Source organism: Acomys russatus, chromosome 22, assembly GCF_903995435.1.
Source record: "Acomys russatus chromosome 22, mAcoRus1.1, whole genome shotgun sequence".
NCBI classification, from domain to species: Eukaryota; Metazoa; Chordata; class Mammalia; order Rodentia; family Muridae; genus Acomys; species Acomys russatus.
In genome coordinates, this window is record NC_067158.1 from 12319434 (window position 1) to 12344471 (window position 25038).

Sequence of the window (25038 nt, forward strand, 5' to 3'; positions counted from 1 at the left end):
AATAGGTAGAAAAGTCTTGCACATAAGCTTGACAACCTGAGTTCCATCTTAGGACACCACAAGGCAGAGGAAAGAAGTGATTACTAAGAGTTGTCATCTGATCTCCACACATGCACGCACACACACACACACACACACACACACACACACACACAACAATCCTTTTTTTAAAGAGGTAACTTATAATTAAAATGTCCTTCTGAAAGTTCTCAATGAAAGCAAAAACCAAAACCAAAAACATAAACTATGCAAGATCCCTAGGCACTGACACTGGCTTGGTGATGGATGATCACTGAAAGCAAATGGTTCTGCTTTTGATAGAAGGTAAACAGCAGCCCAGTGCCACGCCTACACACACATCTCACTAATGTGTATAATACACATGGCACTAATCTCATCACACAGAGACTGTATGATCACAAAGGATGATTACAGTGTATCAAGCTATTTTAAGAGATCATATTCATAACTATTACAGTCTACTTTTTAAATGCTCATATTTTATTACTACATACTGTTGCTCTCCTACTGTGCCTACTTTATACATTAAACAATCATATGAATGTTGCATAAAGAAAACATCATAAATATAGGTTTTGGTGCCACCTCTGGTTTTAAAAATTCCTTAGGGCTTTAGAAATATATCCTGAGGCTAAGCGGGAAGGCATGTGTGTGTGTGTGTGTGTGCATGCTCACATCACAAAATGTTGATCTCTATATCCAAAGGAAGCTCTTGAAAAAAAAGAGCAACAACTTAACAGAAATGAGGAAGCAGGGAGCGAACAAATTTAGAGAAATATAAGTTCATACTGGACTCTAGATGCTACTTTTTAAATTTTGATGCTTGAGACAGGGTCCTCCTATATAGTCCAGCTGGCCTGCCTCTGCCCCCAGAGCACTGGCCTTACAGGCATGTGCTTTTCACACTCCCCTAGATGCTATGATGATAATTTTTCACCTAACCTTCACAAGGCCCACAAGGCTAAGTCAGAGTATTGTCAACAAGTTTGTTAGAAAGAAGGAGTTCCTGTGAAGCATAGAGGGTTGGCATGTATGTTTAATACATCTCTACTACTACGCTTTATAGAATTTATTCACAAGGAAATGCATAGAGACAAAACAAGATGTTTAGAAGCATTGTTGTTTACAAGAATAGCTGGGCTGAGTGGTGGTGGCGGCTGTGGCGGCTGTGGTGACACACACCTTTAATCCCAGCACTCTAGAGGCAGAAGCAGATGGAAATCTGACTTCAAGGCTACAGATCAAGTCCAGGACAGCCAGGGCTACACAGGGAAAATCTGTCTTGAACAAACAAACAAACAAACAAGAAGAGCTGAAAAGACTTCAGTATAGTTTAATGATCATCCTGTTGCTCGAGGTGGGCAAAGGCAGAGGATGGGAGCTCTGAGGGGCAGGGGCAGCCACCGGAGTCAGAAGACTAGGGACAGTGAAGTGTATCAAGAAGGGACACCTGAGGACATGGTTAAACAAAAGTCACCAGAGCTGCCGTGGTGGCTCCAGATAGATAATGGGTAGAAGTAGTTAAGGACATGTAAGCAGAACTTATCTGTACTAAAGATGGGAACACAGAGGTAAGAAGTATATTTATACTTGATTCTGCATGCATAGCTCCTAAAGTGGACCCCAACCAGGTACAAGATCTCACAGCACAAGAGGCACAGAGCCAGGTCATTGTGACCATTTAACTGTGGTGTATTTTCAAAAGCTAGGCAAATTTAAATGAAGCCTAATAGACTTTTCTGTTATAGAAATTTCTTGCAATAAAGTCTTCTTACTTAAAATTATTTGTTTGGTTTTGAGGCAGGGTCTCTCTATTAGCCCTACTGTCCTCAGCTTCCCAGAAACCCACTTGCCTCTGGCCCTCGAGTGCTGAGAGTCACTATGCCCCACTACCTTCCTTCATTCTTTTCCCAGATCAACTGTAAGAAGAGAAGACTGTGGTAAAGCTTTCAGCACAGCTTTCACATCTGCATCAAGCTCAGGAGAAAGTCACCACAAGTCAGAGCCTGGGAGGGGAAGAGCCGCGCAAACCAAGTCTGGAGACCAAATGGCTATCCCAAGAGGCTCTTTGTGTGAAGACAGACAATTTAGGCACCCAACAGGACCAGAGTCACTGGGAGAAAATCAGGAGACAGGTTCAGTTATTCAGTAATATTAAAAAATGACTTTGTGATAAAAATCCTAGTATTTTTCACTCAAAAGAAGTCAAAATAAGGTAACTGGAAGCCTGGCTTCAAGCTTTCTCATGTGGAAAAAAAAAAAAAAAAACTGCACCGTCAAACTCTCAAGGGTACTGTGAGCTCATGATCCAGTGCAACAGCAGCACGCTGAGCTGCTGTGAGCAATCATGGGCACCCTGCTCCTTTTCCCTACTCTGAGTGTTTAGACAAGGAAAGAAGAGAAGTATGCTGCACTTCTTGCACAGCAGAGCAAGTAAGCAACAAGTATGGTGAAGAAAAGACCAAATCATGTTCTACTGAGGCACATGGGAAGCTTCACATGAGGGATCTTTGAAATTTGCCAAAAGAACCATCACTTAAAATCTTGTATACAAAATAAGAAACTTTGTATTTTTCCCCTGAAGAAAGAACATAATGCACTGAGTACACACCCCCATTCACTCTTCAGTACCCTTAAAAGGACAGTACGCTATACTCACACTCATTTCCTAAGAAAGAAAGTGAGTGAAAACAGCCTCGGAGGCAACTCGAAAGGCCAGCAGTGAGCTACACTAGAGAACAGAGGGCCTACACTTTGCTCCAACACTCCCTTCTTTAAGCCTAAGTCTCACACCCACGGAACACCAAAACAAACAGCGCCTACACAGGGCCTCTTCATCACCAACCAGAACCAACTCTGGCTCAGTCTATCAAAGCTGCTCAGTCATGGCTACCATCATGATTTTACCTGATAGATGGCAGAGACAAACCAAAAATAAAATATTGCTGACAGGAAGCTGTGACAGGTACATTTAGGGAACAACTGGAAGGGAATCAGTCAAGAAAAAGTGCAACTCTGAGGAAAAGCCCCTAGGCCAGTGGAACCCAGGAGGCAGAAAAGAAACTTATTTCAAAGTTTTAAGAGAGGCTTAACAGAAACTGTTAGAAATCACTAAGAAACTAACAGGCCACATTTTTAAAGTTTCAAATAAACATACATTACATCTTAGGCATGCTGTTCCTTTATACCCCATCCTCCCTTGTCCTTTAGTCTTTGTCCTACTAGAAGTTTCATTTTTACTTTCATGTCATATATGTGTATACACATGATTTTATGTATGGATATAAAATAAACAGACTGCCTTAACTTGCTCAATCTGATGCAGCTGCAGCAATTTTCCTGCCAACAAAGTAACTGTTCTTCATGACCATAAGGCTTTCACTGTGTGTCTCTAACACATTTCTTCCTCCACTTCTCTGCAGCTGAACACCTTGCTTGGGTCCACTTCTTAGCTACTGTGACATTGCTGCACAGTACTCCATGACATGCTGACTCAGAGCCTGCAGACAAGCACCCAGAAGAGCTACAGTTGAGTCATATGCAAGACCTATTTCCCCAGTTGGTTGGTTGGCCTTTGGTTTTTGAGAAACCACCATATTGATTCCACAGTGTTAAGACTAGGTTGGACTACCCCTAGCAGTGTGTAAGGGTTCCCCTGTACTCCACATCCTCACTAGCATTGGTTGTTTATTTCTTTTTTTTTTTTTTTAAGATGTATTTATTTATCTTCTGAGTATGAGTATTCTATTTGTGTGTACACCTACATGCCAGAAGAAGGCATCATATCACATTATAGATGGTTGTGAGCCACCATGTGGTTGCTGGGAATTGAACTTAGGACCTCTGGAAGAGCAGTCAGTGCTCTTAACCTCTGAGCCATCTCTCCAGCCCCAGTTGTTTATTTGGTTTTTTCTTAGTAACAGTCATTCTGGCTGTGATAAAATGCAATCTCAGTGTAGCTTGCTATAGACAAGCCCTCACTATGAAGTTATGGCTGGCTTGGAGTTCACAGGGATTTACCGGCCTCTGCTTCTGAGGTACTAGGATTAAAGGTGTGGTCACCACATGTCTCAATGTAGTTTTGGGGTTTTGTTTGTTTGTTTGTTTTGCATTTTTATGATGATTGGTCAAGAACATGTTTTTCATGTTTATTAGCAATGCATGTTTAGTGCCAGTCAAAGGGACTGTCAGTGACTCAGGCTGTTTCATTAGTCCATTTACTGATTGAATTGTTTGATTTCTTGTTATTTGGCTTTGTTTTGCTTTTAATTTTTTTATATTCCAGATATTAGTCTTCTGTCTGGGGCATAGCTAACAATTGCTTCTCATTCTGTAGGCTGTCTCTTTACCCAATTAACTGCTTTCTTTGCTGTGTAGGAAGCTTTTAGTTACATGAGATCCTATTTGTCAATGCTGGCCTTATTTCCAAGTGAAGAGAGTCCATTCAGAAAGTTCTTCTGTGTCTATTTCTGAAAGTGTCTCCTCTACTTTTTCTTCTAACAGTTTCATAATTTTAGGTCTTACAGTAAACAGACCAAGGATTTATAAAAGAAGTTTATTTTATTATTAAGCATATCATGGAAAAAGAAAATTTCCTACCATTTAGGGGATAAGGATCTGTACAGATAAAGCAACATCAGTAGGTGTCAGAAAAAGGCCAACCAGAGCAGACTTGGCATTTAAAGTTGGCGGCAGATCTTGAAAGCCCCTCACCCCACCTCAGTGCTTTAAAAAAAAAAAAAAAGCCAAGTCTGCTCTGGTGGGGGTAGCTTTGACTGTTGGCTGGGCTGCCATGAGTGCATAGTGGTCTCTGCATGGTGGGCCAAAGGAGTGAGTCACTGAGATGGGCATTCCACCTGTGCTGACATACTTTGATGACCATTACTGCCTATGCAATAAAAGAGAGAAATGTTCGATGCCATCAATCTATCTTGGTAACACCACTTGGGCCATATATACATATATGTGAGAGAGAGAGAGAGAGAGAGAGAGAGAGAGAGAGAGAGAGAGAGAGAGTATTCCAGAAATTGATATCGGTATCTTCCTCTATTTTGCTCCTAATGAGCCTGGATCTTGTTGATTCAGCTATGCTTGCTAACTGGTAAATCCTCAAGACCCTTCTGTTTCTGCCACCCTGGCACTGGAATTATAAGCAAACAATATGGCTTATATCTTTTTATATGTTTGCTGGGGATCCGAACTCAGGCCCACATGCTAACAGAGCAAGCACTTTATTAACTGAGAATTGTATAGTTGTTTGTAATCTATTGGCACTCTTACCACAAGATGAGATAGAAGTCAACACCTGACTCACTAACTCTCAAAAAGATGTTAGGCAAGCAACTTGAGCGAGGTAGTCAGCACCTGCCCCAAACCATCCAAAACCAACAGGTGTGAACTGAGCTTGGTGAACTGTCACTATGTGGGTGGGATATAGGGTGACAGGCAAGCTGTCCCCACTGTCATAGCAAAGTGTTCCACAAAAAACAAGTATAACTTGACTTCCATGTTACATGTTCCACACAATCCCAGCTTCTATGAAGCCAGGAACTTACAAAGTAAGAGGTTAAGACCCAGAGAGAAATCTAAGCTTAGAGACAGATATATCTGTCAAAGTATAGCTTTGTCCTTTTGTTTTGTTTTGTCATTTTGTTTATGCAGCAATTCATCCACTCAAATAAGTATGTAAAAGCCCAGTTTGGGGCTTTGTAACAAGGGAGTCAACACAGGATAATTTAGCAATTCCTCATCTATAAAACACGGGATTGCTTTGTATATTTAAGGTTCTCTTGAAGTTTAAAATAAGGAAAGTTTCTGTCACATGCCAAACTTTATTATATGAATTCAAATTCTTTAATATCCTATTTGGATTTGTTACCTGAGATTACTTTAAGCAAATCTTGCTTATTTATAACAATCTATAATAATTGTACTTCTTCTAAGGTTTCCTAAACAAACATCTCTTTCCCAATAAAAAGTTAGTCCTAAACAGAAGTTTCAGAGATCAGCCTAAATGGGTAATGTCCCAGCTATACATACTTGGCACAGCTACTGCCCCATGGAAGGACCATAGGACACAAGTCAAGACATTTTTCTTCCTTCACTGTGGCCTAGGTTTGTATGTGCATACGTGTGGTGTGTGCCCATCCATGTACATGGAGGCCCTAGGAAAAGGTCCAGTGTCCTCCTCTATCATTCTGCCTTCTTCCTCAGAAACAGGACCTTTCACTAAGCGTAGGGTAAGCTAGTGGGCTAGCAAGCCCAAGCAATCCTCCTGTCTCCACCCTCCACCGTATCAGGAATGTGTAACCCTCCTAGCTCCTTTAGAGAGCTCAGGTGCTCCTGCTTGCACAGCCAGTGCTCTCATCCAGTGCTATTCTCCCCACCCCTAGATTTCTTGGCTTTGTCTCAGGACTGACCAGAACTGCAACCGGTATCATGCGACCTGACACAATTGGGGGGAGGGGGGGGAGCTAGGGTTACAGGAAGTATTTGTGCCTAAAGAGTGAGCTTTGTTTGTCAACAAGGGAAGAAAGTGTGTGTGTGTGTGTGTGTGTGTATGGATAGATAGATAGATATAGATATATACACATCATAGAACTTGTGCCTGAGAAGTAGGACTGTCCTTCCATGAGCACCCTGAGGTGACAGGCCCAGCCAATGAACCTAAGCACTGACAAGGTACATCAGGTAACACCAAACCAATGGACCTCACAGAAATGCAATGTGCTCTGGTAACCTCTAGCCAACATGAGCAAAGAGGCATGCAGACAGGAAAGCTTGTTCTCAACACATATCTATGTGACGCCAGTTTCAGTGTCTAAGAACACCCACACAAATCCACATGCTCTTTTCTCTTCCCCTGACCCAAGACTAAATTTCAGTACTTATTTACGTCCAAAGTACACAAAAAGGCTCTGCTGCCCTATTCTGTGTGAGCACTGGGCCACATCACAATAAACAGACAAGATAAGGCCTGGAGAGATCGCTCAGTGGTTAAGAGCACTTATTCTTCCAAAGGACCAGGGTTCAATTCCAAGCACCCACATGACAGCTCACAACTGTCTGTGACTCCAAGATCTGACACCCTCACACCAATGCACATAAATTAAAATAAAATTATTTTTAAAAAAACAGACAAGACAGTCACCTTAGCCCTCACTGTGAGGTCAGCTAACTGGAGTTTTCTTCAGGAAGCTGAAGGTAGACTTCGCTAAGGTAATGTTAGGAAGGTTAGCTGTCTACAGGGAAGCCCAGAGAAGGACCATGTCCTTAGTGAGAGGCTAGGACATCACTCGAAAGCTTTTCTGCACACTATGGCTGCTCAGACTAAGAACTGGGCTTACTGTCCCCAGGGAAACTTGAAGATCAGGTAGAAAAGGCTCATAGGCAGAGAAGCAGAGGCCAAGGACAACAAAGGCAACCACCCCCTGGGGTACAAGACCTCATACCCGAAAACCAATCTTAACCCTCTTGCAGTCATGCCAGCTCCCTGCCTGGAGCTCAGACGGACTGCAGTGAAGCCCTGCCCACAGGCTGTTACCTGCTTCCCCTTCACCACATGCTTGGGCACTGGCACCCTGACCTCCAGGTCAGTGTAGTCTTGCGACCAGGTGTAGTTCTCACGGACAGCACCATTGTAACTGTCAGGATTTTTCTGGAATTGCTCCTGCATCCTGAGGGGGGAGAGAAACAAGAAAAGTGAGATACAGACAAACGGATCAAAGCAGAGAAGTCCCAAAGCATCTTCACATGTGTTAATCCTATGTCCTAAGCACGCACGCACGCACGCACGTGCGCGCGCGCACACACACACACACACACACACACACACACACACACACAAGTTTACTTGCTTTCTACATCTGTTAAAGTCCCCTTTGGGGCAATTTCCTTTGTGACACTCCTATGAAGTCTCCCAGGGAATCACAGCTCTGCTTGCTGCCTGTTCAGAACCAGGCCTGTTAAGCAAACAGGCACCTTGGTTAAAAAAAACCCTGGTTAGATGGGCACAGTGGCACATGCCTATAATCCCAGCACTCCGGGAGACAGAAGCAGACAGATCTCTGTGAGTTCGAGGCCAGCCTGGTCTACAAAGTGAGTCCAGGACAGGCAAGCCTACACAGAGAAATCCTGCCTTGAAAACCAAAACAAAAAAAGAAAGAAAATCCCTGGCTCATGAGCACTGGGTGTGTCTGATGAACTGCTGAGCAGAATTTGTCCTTTTCAAAAAGACAAAAAAAAAAACTCCATCCTGCAGGTGTTTGACTCCAATCCTAACACCAACACTAAGCCTCTCTTTCCTCCTAATAAGTAACTCAAAGCCACAGGGACTGCATTAAAACTGTACCGCATTAGTAAGAGGTAAGCAATCCACTTAGATTGAGATGGCCCCCAAAACCCAGCCAACCAAATCCTATTACATACTTCCATTACAAACCCAGCACAGGTACACAAAGGCCTAGCTAGGAAGCAGATGTTGAAGATAAAATACAAAATCTGCTATAAAATTTAGCAATGTTAATCATATAAAGGCCTTAAAGATGAGTCTAGACTCAAGTCCACTAAATGAGGGGAGGACCTAATTCAGAGACAAAAGCTTTTGTTGTAGAGGAGGCAGCAGAACATTCCGAAGTTGGGGTGGCTCAGCTGTCTGTAGAGTCTGCTCAGACAGCAGCAGACAAACTGAGGCAGGCAGAGCACCACACTCTAGGTGTGCACATGCCTCCACTCACTCTAGAAAGCACGGCTACCTACATTTGTCTTGACACAGAAACAAGACAGGATTGGGGAGGGGGTGATTAAGTGGGCATGGTCTGATCACTCAAGTTTTAAGATAAGACTATCTTCACCCATGGCATGTGCTCTTGTCTCCATATATTCAAGAGACCTAGCCTCCAACACAGTCTGAGCTCTCTGGGCCGGGTAATGGGAGGCTGTTGAGGGGTGATTTATGTCCTACCAAATGATACCCTTGAGTCTTAACCCCTAAGGCCTCCAAGTGACTCAGGTCATTAAGGTAGGCCCTAGCCCACTATGGCTCTTGTTCTTAAAGTAGAGACTTTGGATACAGATTTATCCAGGAAAAAGATATAAAGGCAGCCAGGAGGACCAGGCAGCGATTAGAATGATGGAACAAGAACTGTGGGCCAGAAGGATCCTTCCCTACAGCCTTCGGGAGAGAGCCAGGCCACGCCTGATCGCAGTACTTAGATGTGGTAACACACAAGAGTGGCTAAGGAAATTAGCTTCAGTCTGAGGCCATATTCAAAACCAACTCTCAGGACCATGAAGACCAGGCACTGCCCAACCAGCATGGACACAACAGTGAGGTGGGTGCCGCACAGAGAAAACACACAAGAGCTGAAAGTAGAGCACACTTGGCTTGATGACTTGACAAAACAGAGTAAAAAGAGGGCACTAAAGCAAAGAAAATGTATACAACAGGTCAAGTGTTTTAGACTAGTGATATGGGAAAAGCTTTTAACACAACAACAACAAATGAATGGGGTAAAAAAAAAAGATATTCAAAGGATGCAGAGGGACATGTCTGTAATCCCAGTACTCAGGGAGGCTGAGGCAGGGGGTTCTCTGTGAGTTCAAGGTCAGGTGGTCTACAAAGCAAGTCTAGTAGGACACCCAAGGCTGCACAGAGAAGCCCTGTCTCAAAAAACAAAACAACAACAACAACAAAAAGATATACAACTTCAATATATGGCATGGCTTCCGGGAAGAGGAAATGAGCACATATTCACAAGCAGGTTTGATTATTGTGATAAGATCTTTGCTTCCTTAGGCAATATCCAAATTCCCTACAATATGCAAACATTTTAGCTAAGAGAAAAACCACTACTTTAACAAATATGGACTGGAGCAATGATGGACCTGTGGCCCCAGGACCCAGTGGCCATCCCAGAGCCAATGCAGTAGCCTCGGCCTAGCCCCTAAAGCCCCCTGAAATGAAGTACAGGGAAACCTAGCACAGCAAGAAGTACTGCCCAGCTTCCGAGCGTCCACAGGGCTCCCCCACATGAGCCCCAGTGGTAGTACTGGGCTTACACCTGACATGGACACACATGAATATGGTGTGGTATCTCTGAAAAACCAAAACAAACCAAAACAAAAAAAGGGTAGCAGTGGCTACCTCTACATCTGGGAAGCAGGGAGAAAGATCCCTCTCCGCTGACAGCCGTATCAATGTCACCACGTTAAAGCAGATGAAACGTGGGCTACAGGGATAGGCTAGTGGATAAAAGTCCTTATTGCGCTTGCAAAAGACCTGGTACCTACATGGCGGTTCATAACCATTTCTGACTAGTTCCAGGGACTTCAACTTGCTGTTCTGACCTCCGTAGGCACTTGTGCATTTACACACACAAAGGCAAACCACTAGTACACATAAAATATTTTATAAGACTATGAAAACATAAATAAATCACTTCCTACATAAAATTAAAACCAAGGTATCCCCAGCATTTGACAGAGACCCAGGAATAAACACAAAGACTTCTCAAAAGGTGGAAGAGCCTGTATAGAAAAAAGGCCTTGGAGCGCAGCTCTAACAGCAGACCCTCATGTGAGCTCCAGGATGGCACGTGCGCTCACCTCTGCAGGGAGAGATAACTGCCAGTCTCAGCCTGACCCTGTATCAGGCCCCCAAAGCTAGGCATTCCCGTTAGGGGTTCTCTATTTTTTGCCTGAGACCTGCTGGTCTATCTTCTCACTATTCCCTTCCAGCACAGACCCCAGGTCCCCTTGCATGGGCCTCACAGCCTCTGTCTACAGTAGGCAGAAAAATTGCTTCTAAAACAGTCATAGCAGGTTGCTAATTGCTTTTTATAGCACTCTGAATCCATGTTCTCTTTAAATAAAGTTGATTATTTCCAGTCGACAGTATGTAAAAATATGTGTCCTGTCAAGTGCAGGTGGCTCTGGGCCCCACCCAGCAAATCCAAGGCCACCCCTGCAGCTGTGGGCCTGGGGAAGCGGGAGGCGGGGGAGGGGGAGGGATGAGCACCAGTGCTTCAGCATTGGGTAGGAGTGAGACAGTGAGTCAGCAGCCAAGTCTCACTGCAGCTCCCACTCTGTTCCTGATGAGCACGGGACAAGAAGACTCTTGACAAAGTAAGAGAGGACCCAGGCTCCACATCCTGCTGGGTACTATGGACCACAAGCTCTAAGTCTCCTTGAAGACACAGCAGTTTTGCCTGCTAAACCCTTCCCAGCAGGCCTAGGCACCACAAAGTGGGGTCAAGCCAGGAAGCCAGAATCACCTTCAGTAAGTAGGCGTGGCTGGGATTGTCACAGGAACCATAGTCATCTCATGGAATAGCAGCAAGACTCATGCCTGGGCTGCATCCCAACCTACCCTGTCAACCTGAAGTCCTGCCTGCCACACAAAACAAAATGACCTCTCTCCTGCTTGCTGGTTTTCAATGCTAGGGGCTGACCCACCCCCACCCCCACCCCCATGCATGCTAGGCAAACAATCACTAAACTGACCTCAAGCTTCTCCTTCAGTTTGTTTTAAAAAACAAAGGTTCAAAGACAATTTGGGGTTTGGAATAGGTAGTAGCACATATGATAAAAGGTAAGTAAAAGGAGACTAAACCCTTAACCTAAAGGTTTTGTACCAACCAGAATCCTAAGCTAGAGCTAGATTTATAACTCAATGGGTTCTATGCGCTGCCCTCATTTCTTTCCCCAGAAAGTGTGAATGCAGTAGGCATTTGCTTCATGATGGCAGGGAGCTGGAGGACTGGCCACCCAAGGTCAAAGCAGAGCAGGGCAGATCTCAGTGTTGCCATTTCTCTCCCCTAAGTGTGCTGAGCTCTTCTTTTACACTTCTTGCAATCAATACTGTCCACACTATAAACATTTACCATGACCCTGCATAATGTGATGCAAAGACTACTGACGCTATGTGTGGGTGACAGTATCTACCATCCTTGACTGACCTCACCACCTTCCTATGGCCTCCGCTATCCATTGGGTTATCAGAAGAGGGATCATACGTGTGTGCTATGATGTGGAATCTGTGTCCTTCCAAAATTCATGTGTCCAGATCCAGCCTCACCATGACAGAGTCAGAAAGTGGGGTTGGTAAAGGCTGGTGAAAGGAATACAGCCGCATGAATGAGATAACTAATGTCCTTATTAAAAAGCCCTTAAAGAAACCCCTTACTTTGTCACCATGTGAAGACCCAAAACACACTGTGTGTGAGGAGCATGCCCATCAAACACTGAACCTGCCGATCACTGGATACCAAACTCCCAGCATTTGAAACTGAGAAATAGATGCCTATTGTTGGGAACCACTGTTAGTATTCTGCTTCAGTCTGCCCGCCTGTGATGTCACTGCTTACCTGCATTGGGGCATGGCCCTGCACAGGACTATATAAAAGACAGACCCTCCACGTGGCCTCTCTCTACTCTCTCTCTCCCCTATACCTGCTCTACCCTCTCACTTTCTGTCTCTCTCCCTCTTCTTCTCTCCTCTCTCTCTCTCTCTCTCTCTCTCTCTCTCTCTCTCTCTCTTTCTCTCTCTCTCTGGGGTACCCCTGCCCCCTTTCCTTCTCTCCCCATGTTCACTTAATAAACCTCATATAATATAATATCTGTTGCCTGGCATCTTATCATCTTACCATGTTATTTTCTTTTATTAATCATAACAACCACCCAGTCTATTGAATAGTTACAGCAGCCTGAAGAGGCTGAGACAGTGCATGCGCACACACTGTACCTATGTGGTATGTGGACAGGTAAGCACATGTGTGGCACGGGCATGCCACGGGTGAGGCAGCCTCTTTTTCTCCCCCACCCCCTGTCTAACCTCTTTCCCTTCTCTCTCTCCTTTCAAGCCACTGTGACCATCTGGGCCTCAAAAAACTTTCTGGGCTCTCTGTGGCTTCAGAAAGGTATTCAAGATTTTCAGTTTAGCCACCAGGAGTCATTTCCTTTTCCTCTACTTCTATAAAGGATTCTTCCTTCTCTTGTCAACTCCTCCCTGGCAGCGCTTAGTGTCAACCTAGGATTTACCAAAGTCCTTTCCAACTGGCGGAAATCCAGGAACTTTTATTCTGGGTTCTTCACTGTTGACACTTTATAAAACACACGATTAGAAAAATGGCGCACTGTCCCGCTCTAGAGTACGCTAATGGCCTGCTAGGCTCTAATCCTGTGTTTAGGCCCTTCCCTTCCAGAGGACTGTGTTCAATTCCCAGTGCCCTTAACTGTCTGTAACTCTAGTTCCAGGGAATCTGATGCCCTCTTCTGAACTCCAGTGGTGCACAGACATACATGTAGGCAAAACACACATACACATAAAATAAAAATAACCTTTAAAAAAGAAGAAAAAGGCCTGTTCTGGCCTCTTTTTCTGAACAGTACAGAAGATGATATTTTCAGTTTTGAATAAGTAAATTTATTAAGTATATAGCAAGTCAAAGTAAAGGGGAAAATGCAAGGAATGAATGGATAAGTAGACAGATAGTAAAATGTAGTCAAACATCCAGCAGAAATTAACTGATAAGTTGTCTTGGGCAAAGCACAGTGAGGCTTTCAAGTAAAAGAGCAAATAATAACAGAAAAGTTGTTAGCATACTGCCCCCAGTCTGCCTAGCAACCTAGGATGTCATTACCTGTCCACCACTAGGATAAAAAGGGCAAACCCACCTCATCTCCCTCTCTTACCTCTCTCCTCTCTTCATCTCTCCTTTCTCCTGCTGTCTCTGTCTCTCTCTCTAGGGTGCCCTCCCCTTTCCCTGCTCTCCCACACTCCTATAATCACCTTCTCCATATCATATCTGTTGCCTGGCATCTTACTTTTCATATTTAATACAAGTAACGTCATCAAGTTGGGGCTTACAAACATCTAGCAGACACTCACAGAGGAAGCCCCATTAAAGCAGCCTGTTGGGGCTCTCCATCAGGAATTCCATGCAGAGAGTAGTGCCTGCTTGGATGAAGTTTCCAAGGACGAGGACAGAGAGCAATGTTGGGCGCTTACAACATCCAACAGAAACTGCCTGGGGAAGCTGAGGTACAGTCGGGTGCTGTCCCTAGCTGAGCTTTCTCTCACGGCTGACCTTCCAGCTTCTCTCTCCAGCACTTTTATGTCATGGAATAAATCATAGACACATTGGTGGAAACAGTTCATCTTCTAGCTATTTAAGAGAATATTTTCCTGATTTCTCTGTCTCCAAGTTAGGGGAGCCAGCCAGTAAAGGTCTTGGAGGATTCTTGACATAAAAATACTTGGGTCTGAATCGGAGGGTGGCAACACCATCTCCAAAACCAGTTTCTTGTGTGCCCCCCCCAAAAAGACAATTTACCAATACAATACATTACATTGGCTGAAAGCCATTAAGTCCCCCCACAAAAAAAAAACCAACAACTAAACAAACAAACAAACAAAAACGCTGATATCTTAGTGACAGAGTACAATTCATTCTAAAATTCATTCATGAAACTGCTCTGTAGGAACTATAATTAAAGAAGTCTAAATAATAAAGAAGGTAAAACAAGAAAATCATCATCTTGTGATCAGTGATGAAAACAACACATCTGCAACATTTCTCCAGTGCTATGCACCAGCGGACGGCTGATGAAGAGTCTGCCAATGGACAGACCAGCTCAGAACACCTGCCAAATGTCTGTGAGTTTACGGGATATCACGTGCTGCCTGAGAGAGCCCCCCACTTGGTAGGCAGTCTTGCTTCCAAATACAAAGCATTAAATGAATTCCGACTTGCCTGTCTCAGAAAAGATGAGAAGCAGGAAGACTGAGAGAAAGAGAAGCACGGTCACTAAAACCAGGGACACAGCCAGCCAGTCCAGATCTGGAAATTAAACTGAACAATGCTCCATGTTTCTCTGACAGGCATGCAGGGTGGGATAAAAACAGCAAAGGGAAGTTATGAGACTTAGAGGACCTATCAACAGAATTCAATGGATAATGCTAATGTGAAAAAAACTACAAAAAAAACATTTTGAGACAATAATAAACAGATTGGGTATCAATTTTAAAGAAATTATAAATATGTAAAATATTAAAATCATGATAAATTTAAATTATTATTTTTACCAAAATACTTAATGGATGAAATTGAATGATGTCTGGCATCTGTCCTATAAAAGCAAATGAACAAATATATGTGAGTTGGCAGGTGATGGGAGGAAGATGTTATAGGACCCATGACACACTGTAAAGCGATGAAGCAGGGCCAAAGTGCTCATTATGCTATTCCTTCCTGTCTGTATATATCTGAAACTCTGAAGAATGTATCCTGGGGGAGGGGTAAGAGAGAGAATGAATCTAGAGTGTCAAGGCTGCCACGTCCTTCTTCATCCTCACTAGCAATGTGAGTAATGCTACAAAACCCCAGCATCCATGTATCATACTATCAGACCATAAAGGCTTACAGATTACAATAAATAAAGGCAGTTTCTCAGTATAACCGTAATTCAAATTTACCTACTGGCCACTTGCATCTTCAACAAAATTCTAGTTGCATCTTTGCTGGTTTTGTTTGCCATTTCCTTGTTTTATGCCTCTCTATATATTTTGATAACGATTCATTGATGGCTTCACAGTTTATAAACACCTTTTCCTGGTCTGTAAGTTACACTCATACTACAAAATGTGTAAACCAACTTTTCATTTTCTTTTCTTTTAATTTATTTATTTTTATTTTATGTGCATTGTATGTCTACGGGTGTCAGATTTTGGAATTACAGACAGTTTTAAGGACCATGTGGGTGCTGGGAATTGAACCCAGGTCCTCTGAAAGAACAGTCAGCACTCCCAACCGTTGAGCCATCTCTCCAGCCCCAACTTTTCATTTTTAAATAATCAAATACATCAATCTTTCCTTTCACAGGAACTCTTCTATCCTCAAAGCACCTTCCTTCCTCAAGGACTAAAAGGAGAGATGGTTCAGTGGTTAAGAGCGCCGCCTGCTCTTCCAAAGGTCTTGAATTCAATTCCCAGCAACCACATGGTAGCTTACAACCATCTATATTGAGATCTGGTGCCCTCTTTTGGCCTGCAGGTGTACATGTACACAGAACACAATAAAACAAATGAGTCTTTAAAAAAAAAAAAAATCAGCTTCTGCCTTTGTTGACCTGTGATGTACCATCTTTAGTCTGGCAGACTCGTTTTATAGCTAGAGTTAAAAAAGAAAAAAGAAAAAAAAAAAGCACTACATGAGCCTATATGTACCTAAAATAAATGAAGCAACATACATGCAGTCACTCATAGTATACTCATGAATAATTCAATAAAACTTACATGCAAATTTAGAGAATATATTTCATATTGTACATCCGTTGGTCAGTCAATATCAACAAAATTAATATTTACTAGAAAACTAGTTTAATTAACTAAAAATACAAACTTTTATAGTAACATTTTTCTTAAATTATGTTAATTTAACAAAGGAAAAAGGCTTTTTACTTTTTTGTTTTGTTTTGTTTTCCGAGACAGGCTTTTTACTTTTTAAAATGCATATAAATATATACTTTAAACATTAGGTAATTTGCTCCTAAATACCCACTCTGGATTACATGTGTACATAGTCTCTGATTCCAACTTTCTTTTCCTATGCATGCAAAATCAGAAACATTTGGACTAGCTTTTCTACTTCAATTCCCTCAAAAAAGAGGGGAAATATCCCAAATGAGAACCGATCAAGCCAAATTACCATCACTATTCAAGCTTATGGAACACCCCAAGTCTGTTTCTCAGAAATAGCCTCAGGGGGTGGCCTTGCCAGGCCACAGGAGAAGAGGATACAGGTAGTACAGATGAGACTTGACAGGCTGAGGTCAGATGTTAGGGGAGGAGGGCTCCTCATTTCTGAGGACTAGGGGAGGGAGGGAGATGGTATGAGGGAAGGATGGTGGGATCAGGGAGGTGACGAGGGATGGGGCTACAATCAGGATGTAAAGTGAACAAATTTTAAAAATTAAAAATTAAAAAAAGAAAGAAAGAAAAGAAATAGCCTCAGAAGAGGGCGAAAACGGTGGCTCAGTCAGGATGGGTGTTTGCCTTATGAGCCTGATGACATGAGTCTAATCCTTGGAACCCATATAAGGTTATAAAGAACGAACTCCTGTGCCAAGTGTTCCAGGCTCTTCCCCACTTTTTCTTCTAACCAATTTAGTGTCTCTGGCTTTATATTGAGGTCTTTGATCCACTTGGACTTGAGTTTTGTGCATGGCAACAAATATGGGTCTAATGGCATTTTTTTACACATAGACATCCAGTTAGACCAACACCATTTGTTGAAGATGCTATCCCTTTTCCATTGAATAGATTTGGCTTCTTTGTCAAAAATCAAGTGACCATATGTGTGGGGATTCACTCTAGGTCTTTGATTCCATTCCACTGATCAATCAGCCTATTGCTGTGCCAGTACCGTGCTGTTTTAATTACTGTTGCTGTATAGTACAGCTTGAGATCAGGTATGGAGATTCCTCCAGAGGATGTTTTATTGTACAAAATCGTTTTAGCTATTCTGGATTTTTTGTTTTTCCATATGAAGTTCAGAATTGAACTTTCAATGTCTTTAAAAAATTGTGTAGGTATTTTGATAGGGATTGCATTGAATCTGTACATTGCTTTTGGTAAGATGGCCATTTTTACTATGTTAATTCTCCCGATCCATGAACAATGGAGATCATTCCATCTTTTCATGTTATCTTCAATCTCTTTCTTCAGAGTTTTGAATTTTTTTTCAAATACGTCCTTCACTTGCTTGGTTAGTGTAACTCCTAGATATTGTAGTGTGTAGTTTTCCTAATTTCTTCTTCTGCATGATTGTCATTTGTATATAGGAAGGCTACTGACTTTTTTTAGCTAATTTTGTATCCAGCCAACTTGCTGAAGGTGTTTATCAGCTGTAGGAGTTCTCTGGTGGAATTTTGAGGGTCACTTATGTACACTATCATATCATCTGCAAATAGGGATAATTTGACTTCCTCCTTTCCCATTTGGATCCCCTTGATCCTTTTGTTGTCTTATTGCTCTGTCTCAAAAAACAAAAACAACAAAACAAACAAACAAAAAGAACATGATACTCTATCACAAACAACCAAACCACTGCCACAGCTCCTGGCATACGCATCTTCTACCTTCCCTGCCCTATTCACTGACTGCTGCCAGTTACCTTTATAGCAAACCAGCACATAACACTGCACGCCTTTAACCCCAGCACTTGGGAGGCAGAGGCAGGTGGATCTTTGTGAATTTGAGCCCAGTCTGGTCTACAGAGTGAGTTCTAGGACAGTGAAGGCTACATGAAAGAATCCTGTCTCAAAAAACAAAAACAAACAAACAAACAAAAAACCTGCTGGTTACCCCATTTTCTAACAATAAATCCCATTTCCTCAGCATATATTAGGGTTTTCAAGAGTGGAAGTGCATAATGCACCCATCCTGAGCCTCCACTTTGCTCATTCCCTTCCCCCAGTAATACAGGAAGGCTAAGACTCTTCAACGCCATTGATACCTTTCATAGGCTATGCCTTCTGACTTGACTTGGTACCTGTCCCTTCTCAACCTCCAACAATCTCTCTGTTAAAGTTCCTGCAGCTCTTTAAAAAAAATTTTTTTAGAAAGCACAAGATTGTCTCTTAAGAGGGGAGGAGAGGCTGCTGCACATGCCCACAATGGGAAGCGCAGCTGAGCAGATCAGTACAGCATGGCAGACACACAGCATGGAGACTGGGCACAGCAGCTTTGAGCTGAAGCCCTATGACATCATAGAATCCCTAACAAGAAAGGGTAGAGCCAAAGGAGGGGTTTTACAAGTCAGACTGGAAGCAAGTTACATCTTAGAAGAATTTCAGACAAAAAGAACGGCTGTACCACTTAGTGCTTGCGGACACAACTTGAGTCAAAATGCCAGTCCTGCCACTGTCCAGTAGTCTGACCTTGTACCATTTGTCCCTGGCTCACATGCACCTAGTTCTGCACACTTTCCTGAGGCCTACACCAAGCCTGCCACTATCAACCTGGCACAAGAGACTAGATGACTCAGATCTACACAGATGCCCTGACCTCTAGTGTTCTTAGTAATACAATGTCAAGGGCTTTTCCAGCAACCATTTTGGAATTTTGATCAGAGAGTTGCTGTTGAAAGCTCAACTTGGGAGGAAACTGGCCACCTCAAGAGCACAGCTTCTGGTGACAAGGCATCACAGGAACATTCAAGTCAGCTAGTGTAAAACTCTGCAAACAGTACTTTTCCATTTCATTAGTTACAGGCTGCCAGGAAATTTTAGCACTGAGCAGAATGAAGACAGGCTGGAGAGAGAGTCCTACTATTTATAAAGCCCTAAGTTAGCCAATTTGGTTGTCTTCTGCATATAAACTAGGCTAAGATCCTCCGGCAGCTTATACCCACAGGACTGGAATGTTGGTGGGAAAGCCCAAAACCCAGACCACAGGCTTCTTCAAACACCTGGGCTGTGGCTGCACTTTGTCTTGTTGGTTCACATTTGATATTAAGGACAGATTGCCTAACTCACTGTGAGCCTAACGGTCAACTGTGATCCCTAAAATAGCACTTCAGAGGAGGAGGAAAATGGAGGAACGTAGATTGTTGATAAATATGCAAATTAGCAGTTTCTGTACTATTACTACCTTTCCACCTAGTAGGACTAGATACTCCACCATACAGCCAGGCAGTGGTGGCGCACACCTTTAATCCCAGCACTCGGGAGGCAGAGGCAGGTGGATCTCTGAGTTTGAGGCCAGCCTGGTCTATAAAGTGAGTCCAGGACAGCTAAGGCTACACAGAGAGACCCTGTTTCAAAATAAAATAAAATAAAATAAACACCAAACCAAACCACAAAAAAAAATCATACAATTCAACTAAAAATGAAGTAAGTGAATAAACGATGTTTCTGAAAGCAGCCCGATATCTGGCAATATTTATTACGTTGTTTGAGAATTCTTTGTAGTGAATTATGCAGAGTCTTTCACTAAACAGCCAGTAATGAAACAAATGTCAGAGAGTCAGCTTTAACAACAGAGTGTTTACTTATGCTGCTGAGAAAAAGCAATTAGTTCTTGGCTTAGAAAGAGCCTTTAACAAGGAGACAGTTTGCTGTAGGGCTATTCCATTCCCTGAGTACAGACCTGTTGTGAGTGGATCTGAAAGTCCATCTGTTAATGCTCCACATGGGATAACAGTCCAGCAAATTCAACAGCCGGGACCAAAAAACTCCAGAAAAAGACACTGACGGACTTCTTTAAATGGTGGGACGAAGCAGCCGATTTTTAGTGATAGTCGAGGCTGCAGTAAGTGCTTTCTCTAGCGTTTCCACACATTTGCATCTGCTATGATTTTGATATCCCCTCCAAAATTCAGAGATTGGAATTTAATAATCAGTGTGATGGCATAAAAGGTCATAAAATGCCTCACTAATAAATGACCCTTTTGAAGCATGTTCCTCTCGTGTGTTGCCCAACTGCCCTTCTCTCCTTTCCACTGTGTGGTAGTAACACAGCTTTTCCTCTCCAAAGAGGCATCAGTGAAGTGCCATGCTGGATGTAGGAAACAGCCCTCACCAAATACCCACCTTAGTTGTATCTTGGACTTACAGCTTCCAAAATGGTAAGGAAAGAAATTTGCTCTGTATAAATCACCCACTCTCTGGTAACCACAGCAGCCACTGATAATACTAAGGTCACAGAGAAAACTGCTGATAGATGACATCAATGTAAAGAACTAAGCGAGGAGGGCAAACCTTCAGGAAAGGACACCTTGGCCTTGGCACACAAGTCCCACATGAGACTCACTGCCATATATCATTTGTTTGTCCGAAAACAAAGGCTCACAGAGCCTAAAGAAAAGCTCAAAGGGCTGGCAGAGGTGGTTCAGTGATTAAGAGCACTTACTACTCCTGTAGAAGACCTGAATTCAGCTCCCAGCACCCATACTGGGCAGCACACAACTGCCTCTAACTCCAGCTCCAGGTGATCCAACTCCCTCTTCTGGCCTCTAGGAGCACCTGCACTCAATTGCATATACCCACATGCGGATACACGCACATAATTTAAAAAGTAAAAACTTAAAAGAGAGGGGGAAGAAGAGGGAACGAGAGACAGACTCCAAGGTCTGAGCCAAACCCTGTTCCCGAAGGCCACAATGAGACTATCAGGTCCTTGTCTGCATCCACCAGACACAAAAGCCGTGCTCCTCCAGGATACACTTGACTCACAAATGGTGAATGGCATCTGGGCTCTACTCTACTAGCCTCAGTTCATAGGCTTTGCTTGTTTCCTACACTATTCTCCTGACCATCAGTGCCCATTTCAGGAGTCTAGTTAGAAGAAGATAGAAATTGGTGTTAATTCCTAGTTTGTAGCACACTGTGTACATGAGCAGCAATAAGACCTCTCAGAGCCTGGAGTCACTTTTCACCAATCTTTAGTCACTCCCTAGGACTGGTGACCTTGCCTACGCCAGAGAGACACAGAGAACAAATGCTAACCCAACCAGAGGCTTTCCACAGGGCCCTCAATGCCTTCAAATGCTATGGAGAAAAGACTGAGTGTGATAGTAACTGCCTTATGCTTTAATTCATAGCTATCAAGGCCATTTATTTCCTAATGCTGCTGGCACTAGTAAGCACCTTGGCTTCCTTGATGCCAACATAGCCAAACCACAGCAGACAAAACCATCAGGGAGAATGCAAATCCCACTGACACTGAGAACTGTCTTCACAACTAAGATGTAGTCATAGATTGACATATGCTGAGTCCGCATTTTACATCAGGCCAGCCATGCAGACCTAGTATCCACAAGCTGCACCACACATCTGAGGCCCTGCTTCTGCTTAAGTAGATAAACTAGAGGCATGGTCTACTTGTCACTTCTTTCTACCAGCCTTGTGCCAGAATAACAAACAGAAAAGTAATCTGTAGGTCTTTCCCTTTAAAAAAAAAAAAAAATATGCTCACTTTCTTCAGAAAATCAAGAAGCCACAAAGTCATGGCTCAGATCTGAGCTTGGCAAGGAGAGAGTGGTAGGACCCTCACAGAGAAGAGAGATCAAAGGTTGATACAATCACCTGAAAACCTTCAGGGTGTAAGGACAATTAAGCTGGAGGACTAAAACAGGGAAGAGAGCCAGACTGTGGCAAAATTGTGTGGCTCTCTTAGGAGTAGATGAGTTCTCCAAGAGGAGCACAGCAAAAAGACAGAGAAAGGCTGATTATGCACAATACCTCCACAGCACCCACATTCAAGGGTGGGAAGACGACAAGGCTAAGGAAGAGGCTGAAAGTCATCACTGGCAGGGAGAGAACTGAGTGCACAGAAGCCAAGCACACGTGTCAACAGGCAGCTGACAGCATCAAATGAGGAAGAACTAAGAAAAGCCACTGGGGACTGAGGAGATGGCTCGGTTCATCAAGTGCTTGCTGTACAGACATGAGCACCTGAGTTCTGGCTAGCCAGTCTAGCTAAATTATTGAGTTCAATGACAAGTCTGTCTCAAAAAGCAAAGCGAAGGGGCACCTGATATTAACCACAGGCCTGAACATTCATGTGTTCATTCCTCTCCTCTCCTCCTCTCTCTCTCTCTCTCTCTCTCTCTCTCTCTCTCTCTCTCTCTCTCTCTCTCTGCCCCGCCCCCATTTTCTCTCACACAAAGAAGCTTGAGCACAGCTTGTGAGAGAATCATTCTTTTTACTTAAAACAAACAAACAAACAACAAACCCAAACAGAAAGAAAGACAGCTGTACCCAAATAAGAGTAGGAGACCAAGACGCAGCGCTACTGAAGATGTAAAGGAGGGGCACAGGCAGAGTCCAGTGACTAGTGAGCACGCAGGGGCAGGGACAGGAGAAGGCATGGGATAAGGGAGAGTGACCAAACAAAGAGACAAAAACAGGAAGATAGTAAAGGGAACATTTAAAACGTCAGAAAAATAAACACATATATGGCGCATGGGTTTAAGTCATCTGTGCTTAGCCAAGTATGACCCCTGGGTTCATACCTCTTGATGACCTCTTGAAGAACAATGCTGCCACAGCTAGACACCCACATACAGAAGACATGGACTCCTAGCCACATCCTGAACCACATGCCAAACTAAGTCAAAATGTATCACAGACCGAATAGAAATCAAACTATAAAGTTTTCCATAGAAAATATTTTAGAAAGTACTTGTGCTAGGTAAAGATTAGATGTGGCACCAAAAAAAGAAGAAATTGTTATTCTAGACACCATCAAAGTATTCTGTTTGGGCCAGAGTTTGGCTAAGAGGTTAAGGGCTTAGCAAAACTACTGGCTGTTCTTCCAAAGGACCCAGGTTTGATTCCCAGCACCCACACGGCAGCTTACAACCATCTGTCAATCCAGTTCCAGGGGACGTGACACCCTCTTCTGGCTTTCATGGGCACCAAGCATACACTTGGTGCACAGACATTCATGAAGGCAAAATACCCACACACATAAAAGAAAATAAATAATAAAGTCTTCTATTTTCTGAAAGCAATGTTGTGGCTGAGGATGGTGCATGTTTCACATGTACAAGGCCTGGGGTTTGATCCTCATCTCCCCTAACCTTAAATTTAAAAAGCAACTTCAAGAGATCAAAAAGACAATTCAAAGACTGAAGAACTATCTGCAAATTACATACTTAATAAAGTATACAGGAATACAGAGAACTCTCAAAACTTACTAAGAAAATGAACAACTCAATTTTTAAAAATAGGCAAGCGATCAGAACTGACACCTCACCAAAGAAGGCATAAAGAACTGCACCGTCATTGCGTATTCGGGAAATGCAACTTCACACCACAATGACATGCCACTAGATACCTAGGAGAATGCCTAATTTTCTCTTAAAAATTGAACATCAAATGCTGGTTAGGAAGAGGAGCCATTGAGACCCTGGCACACACATGGCAGCTGCCACAGACAAAACCCTTTCTTCCTAGATTGTAACAAAGTGTGTGTCCCCTGGAAGTTATAGACAAATGTTCCCTGGCAGCTTTATTTGTAACAGCCAAGTGAACAACACCATGTTAGTCAAACTTTTACCACTTTAGACAAATACCCAGGAGCAACAATTTAAGAAGAAGATATATTTATTTTGGCTTCTGGTTGCAAAGGATGTATAGTTCATGGTTGACTGCCTGATTTGTTTCTGGCATGTGGTAAGGTAGAAAAACCTGGCTGAAGGGTATGGTAAGGCACAGCTACTCACTTCACAGCAGCCAAGAAGCAAGTGTGCATCAGAAAGGAACTCTGCTATCCCCAAAAGCATTCCCAGAGACCCAGGTCCTCCAGTAAGGCCCCATCTTCCAGTTCCACCACCTACACAGACTGTTCACGCTGCCAGTCCATCAGTAGATTAGATTTCCCCCGTGGAAACATACTGGCAGACATGCCCACAAGTGGGCTCCACTGCTTTTCTAGGTAGCTTTTCAACCTAATTAAGCTGAGAATCAAGATTAGCCATTACAAGAAAGAGGTCATTAAGAATGTAACTAGCTGCTCTTGCCCAGGACCTCAGTTGAGTTCTCACATAACTCCACCTCCACAGACCTGATGCACTTTTCTAGTGTCCACAGCTACCTGCACCTACATACCAAATGTGCATATGCATACACAAAAACATTTCAATAAAAATAAAGGGGCTGGAGAGACAGGTCAGGGATCGGAGCACTTGCTACTTGCTACTCTGGTGGGGGGGGGGGTAGGAGGGGTAGGGGAGCTGGGTTTGGCTCCCAGCCTCTACATGGCGGCTTATAGCTGTCTATAACTCCAGTTCCAAAGGATCCATCGCCACCTTTTGGCCTCCTCGGCTACCAGGCACTCATGTGTGGCATATAAGCTAACACTCATACAGCAGGAGCTGTGTTTTAGTAGATACATGGAGAAATTAAAGAATTCTGGGAACATCATAGCAATGTGAATTTATGTAATGTCAGTGAAGAGCTCATTTAAGTGAATTCAATAGTAAATCTGATGTGATGCATATCTTGCCACAA

At 43.2% G+C, this 25038-nt stretch overlaps 1 protein-coding gene across 1 annotated transcript in view; it reads right to left on the minus strand.

Moving 5' to 3' along the window:
- Nucleotides 1-25038, minus strand: part of Nudcd3 (NudC domain containing 3) — a 92253-nt gene that overhangs the window by 25286 nt on the left and 41929 nt on the right. Inside the window, exon 3 of the mRNA XM_051165216.1 lies at nt 7565-7697. Coding sequence (XP_051021173.1) covers nt 7565-7697 — 133 coding nt within the window. The remainder of the gene's footprint in view (nt 1-7564; nt 7698-25038) is intronic.